Source organism: Brassica napus, chromosome C9, assembly GCF_020379485.1.
Source record: "Brassica napus cultivar Da-Ae chromosome C9, Da-Ae, whole genome shotgun sequence".
Taxonomy (NCBI): Eukaryota; Viridiplantae; Streptophyta; class Magnoliopsida; order Brassicales; family Brassicaceae; genus Brassica; species Brassica napus.
In genome coordinates this window covers 62,878,526-62,890,342 of record NC_063452.1, presented here as the reverse complement: position 1 = coordinate 62,890,342, position 11,817 = coordinate 62,878,526, and the positions used below count along the sequence as shown (strand labels likewise).

Here is an 11,817-nt window from a genome sequence, read left to right as displayed (position 1 = left end):
GTTGCATGTCTTGTTCGCCACGTCGCTCTTTAGGGTTTTGAACTCCTGCACCATGAGAAAACTACTGCAAAAGATCTCGGAGGATCGTCAAAGCCGTCGTTGGACGGTTAAACGGCGGCGAAAGCTCGTTGACGATCCCAGATGATCTCGTATTCGAGATACTATTGAGATTGCCTGGTAAAAGTTTAGCCAGATGTGGATGCCTATCGAAACTCTGGGCGTCCATATTCGATAGTCAAGATTTCACGGACCGCTACTTGACAATATCATCTGCTCGTCCTCAGCTCTTGTTCGCCTTCCGAGAAGACGGCGAATTATTCTTCTTTTCCGCACCTCAGAATCAAGAAGATGACAACTCGTTGTCTCCGATAACAGCCAGCTATCATATGAGTTTCCCTGTTAATGATGTCAAAGAAATATATAGTCCTATCAGTGGTTTGGTCTGCGTTAAAGATAAACGGATCGTAAAGGGAATGAGAGTGTGGGTGATATGTAACCCTAGCACCGGACAGTCCTTCACTTTACCTAGAATGGAGACAAGGAAGAGGTTTGGGGTGAGAAGCTTTTTTGGGTATGATCCGATCGAGAAGCAGTTCAAGATCTTGTCAATGACATACGCACGCGTCGGTAACGCCATCTCTAAGGAGCACCAAGTTCTGACATTAGAAACTCGGAAACTCTCATGGAGAATGATTGAATGTGGCGTGCCTCATTTTCCTCATTCTAATTCTGTTTGCATCAATGGTGTTTTGTATTACAAAGCAAAGCTCAACGGGTCTTGTTTGATGTTAGGTCTGAGAAGTACAGCTTAATTAAAGTCATGGAACCCTTCATTGACGCAGTGCGTCATACAACAACTCTGGTAAACTACAATGGTAAACTGGCTTCAATTAGGGAGAGTGAGTATTCTTATTTTCGTAGAGAAAGCACAAGTTTTGAGATGTGGGTTCTAGATGACCTAGAGAAAAACGAATGGTCCAAGCATATTTACAAACTGCCTCAGATGTGGGGGGGATGTAACTGGAGGTGTCTTCTTACACTGTGTTGGAGTGACTGATTCAAATGAAGTTGTGTTGGAAAATCACTCTCTGGACGGCCCTTTCAATGTTTTCTACTACTGTCTCGAGTCAGAAACTATCAGACGAGTTGAAATCCAAGGACTGGGAGCGTTTGGTGGATTCAGAGTTTACACCTTTGTAGACCATGTAGAGGACGTAAAGCTTTTGAAAGGTGTTTTAGGACTTTAGAACAGAGCTAGTTAGGCTAGCTCTTAAGTGATCTCATCCTAAGAAGTATCACAATGGTTTTAATTAGGCCTGGGCATTTCGGGTATCGGTTCGGTTCGGTTCGGGTATTTCGGGTTTTGGGTAGTTTGGATAGGGGCTAGAGGATCCATTTAGTACTTGACATATTTTCGGTTCGGTTCGGTTCGGATAGTTTCGGGTTCGGTTCGGTTCGGATAGTAAATGTAGGAACCGAAAAATATCCGGAAAAAGTTCGGTTCTCATTTGGATCCGGTTCGGGTTCGGATAGTTCGGGTAGTTCGGATAATTTGGATAAAATATCGGTTATTTAGAGTAAAATATCAAATAATTAGGATGATTTAGATAAAAAATTTGGATATTTCGGATTACTTTGGATATTTTGGATAAAACTATCTGGATAGTTTTGGATACTTTCGGATAGTTTGGATACTTTATAATAATTTAGTTATCCTCAATTAATTTCAGATACTTTTAATAGAATTTTAAATTAAAAATATATATATTTAGTGATGTTATATGTATATATAATTAATATTTTTATATATTCGGGTATCCGTTCGGTTCTCGGTTCGGATCCGGTTCGGTTCGGTTATTTCGGATATAAAAATATAGGAACCGTTCGGGTATTTGAGGGTATTAGTCCGGTTCCGGTTTCGGGTATTTCGGTTCGGTTCCGGTTCGGTTCTTCGGTTCCGGTTATTTTGCCCAGGCCTAGTTTTAATAGCCGGGCATATTATCGGGTAAAACCCGTTTGGGTTTCTAAATTTTTTTTTTTGTTTTTTTGTTTTTGTTTTATCTGATTAAGAAAAAAAAAATTAAAAACCACGTATCGTGGGCCCCGCTAAATAGTGTAACAAACAGACCTTATTTCGCGACATTTTTGAAGTCCGTTTTTATGAAAAGTGTGGGGTCCACTCTTTAAAAACCGCATAACATGCTGCGTTAAAGATGTACTTATCTTTCCGCGGGTTTCATGTTTTCTACTGTCTATATACAATGGAATCTTATTATCCTCTTGGTCAAAGGTTCATGTACTAATTAAGGAGCAATGTTCGTTCTAATTCTAAGCCAGAAACGATTCAGTGTTTTTACATCGTATTTTATCTTAACAAATCAATAAATTAAAAGGGTCGCTGCTTCACGTCGTTAGCATCCCATTCTTGTTCTTCTCTCAGTACATCAATGTCTAGTTTAAGTAGATGCTTTATTGGAACGTAGAAACATGCAGATATTCAAAAGCTTTCATGCAGATGTCACCTTCCTCGAAGACATACTCGGCGAGACTCAGAAAGTAATTTTTATATATTTTTCCTTAACCTATATGGGCTTTTTCATTATAATTAAATATATAAAAAAGCACAACATGCACATGCACGAACCCCGGGTTCCCTCCACAAAGTAATTTTTCCTTAACCTATATGGGCTATTCAAAAGCACAACTTTGGTTTTGCTTTTCACGACTCTCTGGAGTTTTCGTTCTCATTAGGTTTTGAGCTCCTCCGCCATGAGAACACGGCGGCAAAAGATCTTGGAGGATCGTCAAACAGTCGTTGGACGGTTATATGCTGGAGAAAACTCATTGACGATCCCAGACGATCTCATCTTCGAGATATTCTCGAGATTGCCTGCTAAATCTATACCTAGATGTAGATGCCTATCGAAACTCTGGGCCTCCATACTCGTTCGTCAAGATTTCACGGAGCAGTACGTGAAAAGATCATCTGCTCGTCCTCAGCTCTTGTTCGCCTTCCAAGAATACGGCGAGGTATTCTTCTTTTCCGCACCTCAGAATCAAGAAGATGACAACTCGTCTCCTATAACAGCCAGTTATCATATGAGTTTCCCGGTTAGTCGTGTCAGAGAAATATATAGTCCTATCAGTGGTTTGGTCTGCGTTAAAGATGAACGGATCTTAAAGGGGATGAAAACTCCAGTGACGGTGTGGATGATATGTAACCCTAGCACCGGACAGTCTTTCACGTTACCTAGAATAAAGACAAGGAAGAAAAGGTCTAGTGTGAGAAGCTTTTTTGGGTACGATCCTGTTGAGAAGCAGTTCAAGGTTTTGTCAATGACATTTGCAAGTGACATAATAGATGACGCCATCTCTACGGATCATCAGGTTCTGACGTTACAAACTGTGAAACTCTCATGGAGGATGATTGAATGTAGCGTACCGCATTATCCTGGATGTAATTCTGTTTGCATCAATGGTGTTTTGTATTACAAAGCTGAGAACAGAGCTGATTCTCCTGCCTATGGTGAGGTGATTATAGTCTCCTTTGATTTTAGGTCTGAGAAGTTCAGCTTTATTGAACTCGTCAAACCTTACATTCTTGGTCTGATAAACTTCAATGGTAAATTGGCTTCAGTTATGCCGAGTGACTCTAATTCTTTTAATAGAGCAAGCACAATTGATTTGAGGGTTCTAGATGACATAGAGAAAAATGAATGGTCCAACCATGTTTACAAACTGCCTCTGTCTTGGGAGAATGTAGTTGCAGATGCCGACTTACACTGTGTTAAAGTGACTGCTTCCAATGAAGTTGTGTTGTCAGGGTACTACTATCAACGCTCTCCTTTCTATGTTTTCTACTACAGTCTTGAGAAGGAAACTATCAGAAGAGTTGAAATCCAAGGAATGGAAGCTTTTACGCGTTTCCGAGTTTACACTTTTGTAGACCATGTAGAAGACGTCAGGCCTATGAAACGTGTTTTAGGACTCGCTCTTAAGTGAATGATCACAGGATCTTAATATCTTTCCGCTGGTTTTATGTTTCTCTTATCCATGATGGGTATGTATCTCATTCTCTTGTTCAATGAACACCAAGGAGAAATGTCTTTTCTATGCTAAGCCTAAACAGTTCAGTGTTGGTTTTACATCGTATTCTATATTTGACAAATGAAAATACAACAATAAAAGTGGTCGGTGCTTTAGGTCGTTAGCATCCTATTTTGGTTCTCTCTATGTTACTCAATACATCAATATTGTTTACTTTAAGTAAAGGCTTTATTGGAATGCAGAAACATGCAGACGTTCAAAATCTTCCAAAAACTAATTTGGAAATTAAACTAAACTATTGTCTACTATTGTCTTCTAGGTTTTGGTTCAGAGCTTCATCATTAATGTAGTCTAAATGCAAATTCCACAAAGTAATACTATTACGTAAGTTTTCCTTTTTCATTAACCTCGGTCAAAACAAAACAAAAAAGTTAAAAGACAATTGGAAACAGTAAGATTGAAGTCGGTGATCGGGTTATAAATAAGATTTTGGTGGTCAAAGCTTGAATTATCCGAGAAAGCAAAAACTTAAGAGAGAGAGAGAGAGATAACAAGAGATCTTAAGAAACACTTTTCTTTGAGTGAATAAAAGATAAGGTTCTGATATTGATTTCATTCTTTTCTTTGAATGACGCCATCTATCTGGAGCACCAAGTTGTGACGATAGAAACTGGGAAACTTTCATGGAGAATGATCGAATGTGACGTGCCTCATTTTCCTCATTATACTTCTGTTTGCATCAATGGTGTTTTGTATTACAAAGCTGCTCTCCACGGGTCTTCCTTTGTTGATACAATAATGTCGTCCTTCGATGTTAGGTCTGAGAAGTACAACTTTATTAAAGTCATGAAACCTTTTCACTGAGTTAGTGCATCCTGCAACAGTGCTGATAAGCTACAATGGTAAACTGGCTTCACTTAGGCCGAGTGAGTGTTTTGATTTTCGTAGAAAAACCACAAGTTTTGAGATGTGGGTTCTAGATGACCTAGAGAAAAAGGAATGGTTGGTTCAAGCATGTTTACAAACTGCCTCCGATTTGGGAGAATGTAGCTGCAGATAACTTCTTAAGGAAATGGACTTGTTCAAATGAAGTTGTGTTGGTAAAGTACTCTCTGTACGGCCCTTTCTATGTTTTCTACTACAGTCTCGAGACGGAAACTAGCAGAATAGTTGAAATCCAAGGACTGGGATCGTTTGGTGGATTCAGAATTTACACCTTTGTAGACCATGTAAGAAGTATCACATGAAAGAGCAATGTTTGTTAGGCTAGCTCTCAAGTGATCTCATTCTAAGAAGTATTACATGGTCTTACTAGAGCCCTTATCTTCCCGCTGGTTTCATGTTTTCTATTGTTTATGATGATGGTATGCATCTTATCCTAATGTTCAGTGGTTCGTGTATTAAAGAGCAATGTTTGTTCTATGCTAAGCCAAAAACAATTCAGTGTTTTTACATCGTATTATATCTTAACAAATGACAATACATGAATAAAAAGGATCCCTACTTCACGGGGCTAGCATCCATCCTATATATTATTGTTAGAAACATGCAGATATTCAAAAGTTTCCATGCAAATTTCACCTAAGCTCTGCTCCTTCTGATTAGAGAAGAAGATTGATCAAAATCAATTAATGAGAGAAGTGCATCGATTTTTTTTTTCATTGACTTTATATTTTTTTTTCTTCATAAATTATTTTGGGAAAACTGTTTTTTTAGATAAAAAAAATAGTAACTATGTCCCTTTAGACTAATCTATATTTTGTGTCATATTTTCCTATAATACCCTTTAATATTTATGAAAATAATTTTAATAAATAGTTTTACAAACAAAAAAAATTTGGAAAAATAGTAACATTTGTTAAAATACCTATATGAACTTAATGGTATATTTTCCAGTTATAAAAAAGTTAAAATTATAAATTTAGGATTATGTTCTAAAAAAGTAGAAATGACATTCTACGAAGTAGAAAACGAAATCTATTTTTTTCATTGAATCTACAATGTTTAGAATACGTGATCTACGTAAATAGGAGTATTCTACAAATATGTAGAATACACATTCCGCGCTTAACCTACCATTCTAAAATTCTTAGAAATCAAAATCTACACATTAATCTAATTCTAAAACATGTAGAAACCGACTTCTACAGATTTAATATAAATCTAAAACATGTAGAAATCAAATTCTAAACATTACTATAATTCTAAAAAACTGTAGAAACTGATTTCTGCATATTAGTTGTATTCTACGGATAAGAAATCAGTTCCTAAAAATATGGAAACAAAATATTTGAGAATATTCACTTTTATACTTTTTTAAAAAATCGATTTAAAAAAAAAAAAAACGAAAAAGGAACAAAAAAAGCGACAAATCGATTTGAGAATATTCACTTTCATCCCAGAGAAAAATATCATATTTTTAGAAATTCAAATTCAAAGGGGTGCTACTGGTTGTTGTCGATGGAACATTCTTGAAGAGGCGTGTCCTATTTTTAGAAATTCAAATTCCTATTTTTAGAAATTCAAATATTTGAGAATATTTGAGAATATTCACTTTCATCCCAGAGAAATCGAGTTTAAAGAGTTGAAATCATGCTTGGTCGGTTCAAATCAAGTGGGAATCAATCCGTATATAATCATACAAAACCAAAAAAAGTCGATTTGGGATTCTTTCCTCGGCACGGGATCGATCGATCTATTCTTACAGATCGGTCGATCTGTGTAAATCGACCTTCGCCGATCGAGTGAAATGGATCAGGTCGATCAGTATATATTTCACGTTTTTTTTGTTCTGAATAATGATCGGGATCGATCGATCCATTATAACTTGTAAAGTGGGATCGATCGATCTCCCTTGTCGAACTCAATATATATCTTTTTAAAAAAATTACAATTTTAAGGGCATTACTGCCATTTTGGAAAAAAATAGTCTAATAGGATATAAAGTAGTATAAATTGGTCTAAAGGACATAGTTACCATTTTCTTGTTCTAAAAAACAGATTTCCCATTTTTTCCTAACCTATCTGGACTTTTCTTTATAATGAAATGGGCCGACAAGAAAACAATAGTAACCATGTGTTTTTGTCCTAAACGTTGCATGTCTTGGACGCCGCTCTTCGTTCACAACTTTGGTTTTGCTTTTCACAACACACTAGGGTTTTGAGCTCCTCCGCCATGAGAACACGGCGTCAAAAGATCTTGGAGGATAGTCAAGCCGTCGTTGGACGGTTAAATGCTGGCGAAACCTCATTGCAGATCCCAGTTGATCTCATATTCGAGATACTCTTGAGATTGCCTGTTAAATGTATAGCCAGAGGTCGATGCCTATCGAAGCTCTGGGCTTCCATACTCGACCGTCAAGAATTCACGGATCACTACTTGAAAAGATCATCTGCTCGTCCTCAGCTCTTGTTCGCCTTCCAAGACCGCTGCAAGGTGTTCTTCTTTTCCGCACCTCAAGATGACAACTCGTCTCTGATAACCGCCAGTTATCATATGAGTTTCCCTGTTAATCGTGTCAAAGAAATATATAGTCCTATCAGTGGTTTGGTCTGCGTTAAAGATGAACGCATCTTAAAGGGGATGAAAACTCCAGTGACGGTGTGGGTGATATGTAACCCTAGCCCGGGACAGTACTTCACTTTACCTAGAATGAAGACAAGGAATAATAAGTGTGATGTGAGAAGCTTTTTTGGGTATGATCCTGTTGAGAAGCAGTTCAAGGTTTTGTCAATGACGACACTTGCACATGGCAAAAGAGATCTGGCCATCTATAAGGAGCACCAAGTTCTGACATTACAAACTGGGAAACTCTCATGGAGGATGATTGAATGTGACGTACCCCATCATCATGGGATTAATTCTATATGCATCAATGGTGTTTTGTATTACAAAGCTAAGAACGGAGCTGATTCTTCTACCTATGGTAAGGATATTATAGTCACCTTTGATGTTAGATCTGAGAAGTTCGGGTTTATTGAAGTCGACAAACCTTTCATTCCAGTTCATACTCTGATAAACTTCAACGGTAAACTGGCTTCACTTGAATCTTATTCTTTTAATAGAAGAAGCCCAATTCATTTGTGGGTTCTAGATGACATAGAGAAAAATGAATGGTCCAAGCATGTTTACAAACTGCCTGCGTCTTGGGAGGATGTAGTTGGAGATGCCGACTTATACTGTGTTAAAGTGACTGCTTCAAATGAAGTTGTGTTGTCAGGGTACTATCAACGCTCTCCTTTCTATGTTTTCTACTACAGTCTTGAGAAGGAAACTGTCAGAAGAGTTGAAATCCAAGGAATGGAAGCGTTTAAGCGTTTCCAAGTTTACACTTTTGTAGACCATGTAGAAGACGTCAAGCGTATGAAAGGTGTTTTAGGATTAGCTCTTAAGTGATATCTTCTTAAAGTGAATGATCACGGCCCATATATTTCCGCTGGTTTTTATGTTTCTCTTATCCATGATGGTAATGTATCTTATCCTCTTGTTCAATGGTTCATGCATCCAAGGAGCAATGTTTTTTCTATGCTAAGCCAAAACAGTTTTTTTTTTTTTTTGGAGCAACAGCCAAAAACAGCTCAGTGTTGGTTTTACATCGTATTTTATATTTTGACAAAACATTGTACCATTTGGTTAGCATCCTATATTCTGGTTCTCTCTATGTTAATAACATCAGTGTTTAGTTTAAGTAAACGCTTTATTGGATTGCAGACATTCAAAAGCTTCCAGAAATTATTATGAAAATTGAACTAAACCTTGTGTGTGGCCAAGCGTATCTACTATTTTTTTTTATAGGTTTTTAGTTCAGAGCTTCATCATTAATGGAGTCTAAATGAAAATTCAACAAAATAAAGAAAAGAAAGCTTGTTCTGCTTGTAACTGTTATTATACACATGACTCGAAGTTCAAGAAAAGCCTCTGTTCTCGAGTGTGCAAACTCATTTCTTAACAAACGCGGATTCAGCCAAGTCGATGGCTCGAGCAAGACCAGCAGCTTTATTCTGACACTCGCGGTGCTCGTCTTCCGGGTCACTATCCGCTACCACACCAGCTCCAGCTTGAAGATAAGCCACCCATTCACGGCGTTTGTTAGCATCTTTGTAAGAGTACATTGTATTGTATTGACTCGCTGTCGGGAAAACAATTGTCCTAAGGGATAAAGCAATGTCCATGTCACCAGTAAAGGAGACTCCACCAAACCCGCCACTGTATGGTCCACGCCGTGTAGGCTCCAGCTCGTCGATCAGTTCCATGGCTTTTACCTTTGGTGCCCCACTAACTGTTCCCACTGGTAAAGCCGCACGTAGTGTGTCCCAGCAAGATAAATCGTCTTGTAACTCTCCTGTCACCTGAACATAGAATTTAAAAAATGATCAGAGGAACACTTCAAACGAGAATATGAGCCAAAACACTTACCGTGGAGCTTATATGCATAACATGGGAATAACGTTCGATGTTCATGAGCTTCTCCACTTTCACCGAACCGTATTTAGCAACCTTTCCAACATCGTTGCGGCCGAGATCAACCAGCATGATGTGCTCAGCGCATTGCTTCTCATTCTCTAGCAACTCCTTCTCTAATCTTTTATCTTCAACCTCTGTTTTCCCTCTCCTGCTGGTTCCTGCTAATGGCCGATTCACTATCTTGTTCTGCTTTACTTTGGTGAGAATTTCTGGACTTGATGCTACCAATATACATCCTCTAGCCTGATAACAGGACGAGCATTAACAACAAAATTACAGAATTTTACAAGAAAAGTTATTCTCCCATTACAAACCTGCAAATAACCCATATAGGGACTTGGATTCACAACTCTTAGAGCTCTATAAACTTCAAAAGGGTCAGCAAATGTTCTCTTTTCAAAACGCTGACTCAACACAATCTGGAATATGTCTCCTGCAAGTATGTGTTCTTTAGCATTCACCACAGCCTCCTTGTACTCTTCGCGTGTCACGTTTGAGTTTTCCAACGCTGGCCCAAATTGCCGCGTCTGAAGATTCACGTTACCTGCAGCCAGCTTTGGCCTAAATAAATAAATTTCAAGGTTAGTAACCAAAAAAAAAAGCTCACAAACTAACTAAAGTCAAAGAGATACTTACGGCTCAATATCGTGTAACTTAGCCACCAATGTCTCCAAATGCTGCACTCCATTACTGTATGCCTTATCATAGGGAACGCTCCCATCTAGTCTAATCCAGTGGATAACATATGCTTTCTGTACAAAGGGAAACCAAATTTGAATACTCCACAGTTAATCAAACAACAAGGATAGTAACAAAAGTATTACCTTCTCCACGTGATCAAATACAATCACATCGTCATATAGACCAAGATGCATGTCCGGCAAGTTCCTATCGTCCTCAGGGGCCTTTGAAAACGGAAGTTTCCTTTTTTCGACGTAGCGAACTGTGTCGTACGAGAAAAAACCAACCCAGCCACCTATCATATGATAAAGCAAATCACATCAATAAACACCACTTCAGGTAAAAGATAAAGCATTCTTCCAGGTTCCATATTCTAGCAAGTGAAACGCAATATAATAAAAACAAAGACAGATTACATACCACAGAACGCATCAGGAAGGTCCTGAACTAGTTGAGGATCAGGGTTCCACGACTCAGAGATTTTCCTCGGGATCTCCATTGGATCCTCAACGTATTCCTCAGTCATGCTTCCGTTTTTGTGATCCATAACAATAACTTTATTCTCCTTTGCCACGATCTCCATCGCAGGCTGAGCCCCAACAACGCTATAACGACCCTGTTAAAGATCAATCAAAAACAATTAACAACTGAAGAATATCAACTGATTTAAGAAAAAAGAAAAGAAGATTATTCTTACAACGCTGGACATCTGAGAGCCAGGCTCAACGGACTCGAAAAGAAAACTAGGAGCTTCACGGTCATCTTCTTTAACCAAACAACGGTACGCAAGAACGGGAGTGAGCTGATCAGAGAATATGCAGCTGTATATTGGTATAAGGTTCGTGCTCTTAGACGCATCGGCCAGCTTTTTTGTATCAGTCACTGCAAAATAACAAAATGTATCAGAACACTGCGAAACGAATATTCCTATTCGCAATCAAAACCAATCGAAAATGACCAGAACAAGTCAGCTCTAGTGGTAAAGAGTTTGCGGGTGGCCTGTAACTAACTTCCGCCATCCTGGGTTCGATTCGCGTCGAGAGCGACTATTTAAAATGTTTAGGTTCCGGCAAAGAAGGGAAAACTTGATTACCAAAAAAAAAAAATCAATCGAAATTTACTGAAGAGTATAACTGTTTTAGAGCATTGCCTCACCTATTGAAGCTTCAGGAGGCGCAGAGACGCATTTAATCGAACGGAGAGAAGGCGCGTAAGGCGAGCTTCTACGGGAATAGCCAGTAACGGTCACAGAAGAAGAGAGTACGTGAGAAGCAGCGGAGGGAGCGAGCCGGCGAGAGAAGCTCAGCGGTTGCATCGACGCCACATTCATGGAGGAAGAAGACATCGTAACGGCTGGGGAAAAGGCGGTGGTCACTGGCTCCGGCGGCCGGAATGTTGAAATGATGTGCGAGCGAGCGGTTAAAAAGAGTAATTAGTTTGTTAATATTCTATTCGAATGGCGAATGAAATAACGAGAAGATGGCTTATTTATAAAAGACTATGCTTGGCATGACCATGTGACTAATTAAATTGTATTTTACGGTAATACCCCTTACCTGTATTTTCCTTTTTAGCTGGTCCACGTGCATGCACGAGTCTCGCTGTTGCTAAGATTCTATAGACAA

General features: G+C 38.7%; 3 protein-coding genes and 1 pseudogene across 3 annotated transcripts; 3 read left to right on the top strand and 1 right to left on the bottom strand.

Moving 5' to 3' along the window:
• Nucleotides 1-52: 52 nt before the first annotated feature.
• Nucleotides 53-1,360, top strand: LOC106442372 (annotated as a pseudogene).
• An 866-nt stretch (nt 1,361-2,226) lies between these two features.
• Nucleotides 2,227-5,428, top strand: LOC106442373 (F-box protein DOR-like). Its single transcript, XM_013884066.2, has one exon. It carries the CDS (start codon nt 2,770-2,772, stop codon nt 4,000-4,002), a length of 1,233 nt encoding a protein of 410 aa, XP_013739520.1. The 5' UTR covers nt 2,227-2,769; the 3' UTR covers nt 4,003-5,428.
• Nucleotides 5,429-6,909: 1,481 nt separating this feature from the next.
• On the top strand, nt 6,910-8,673 carry LOC106393372 (F-box protein DOR-like). Its single transcript, XM_013834071.3, has one exon. The coding sequence runs from the start codon at nt 7,223-7,225 to the stop codon at nt 8,441-8,443; it is 1,221 nt and encodes a 406-aa protein (XP_013689525.2). The 5' UTR covers nt 6,910-7,222; the 3' UTR covers nt 8,444-8,673.
• Nucleotides 8,674-8,896: 223 nt separating this feature from the next.
• Nucleotides 8,897-11,663, bottom strand: LOC106390206 (anthranilate synthase alpha subunit 1, chloroplastic-like). Its single transcript, XM_013830620.2, has 8 exons — nt 11,348-11,663; nt 10,890-11,074; nt 10,613-10,808; nt 10,336-10,487; nt 10,148-10,263; nt 9,826-10,072; nt 9,464-9,754; nt 8,897-9,396 (listed from the first exon to the last, which is right to left on the bottom strand). The coding sequence occupies exons 1-8, from the start codon at nt 11,535-11,537 to the stop codon at nt 8,986-8,988; spliced, it is 1,788 nt and encodes a 595-aa protein (XP_013686074.2). The 5' UTR covers nt 11,538-11,663; the 3' UTR covers nt 8,897-8,985.
• Between the last annotated feature and the right edge of the window lie 154 nt (nt 11,664-11,817).

Excerpts from the sequence above, each read along its gene's own strand:
- LOC106442373 (XM_013884066.2), top strand. The coding sequence starts at position 2,770 with ATGAGAACACGGCGGCAAAAGATCTTGGAGGATCGTCAAACAGTCGTT.
- LOC106393372 (XM_013834071.3), top strand. The coding sequence starts at position 7,223 with ATGAGAACACGGCGTCAAAAGATCTTGGAGGATAGTCAAGCCGTCGTT.
- LOC106390206 (XM_013830620.2), bottom strand. The coding sequence starts at position 11,537 with ATGTCTTCTTCCTCCATGAATGTGGCGTCGATGCAACCGCTGAGCTTC. Across the intron at positions 10,488-10,612 it reads CCTTCCTGATGCGTTCTGTG|GTGGCTGGGTTGGTTTTTTC; the intron begins GTATGTAATCTG and ends ATCATATGATAG. Across the intron at positions 9,755-9,825 it reads CCTATATGGGTTATTTGCAG|GCTAGAGGATGTATATTGGT; the intron begins GTTTGTAATGGG and ends TCCTGTTATCAG.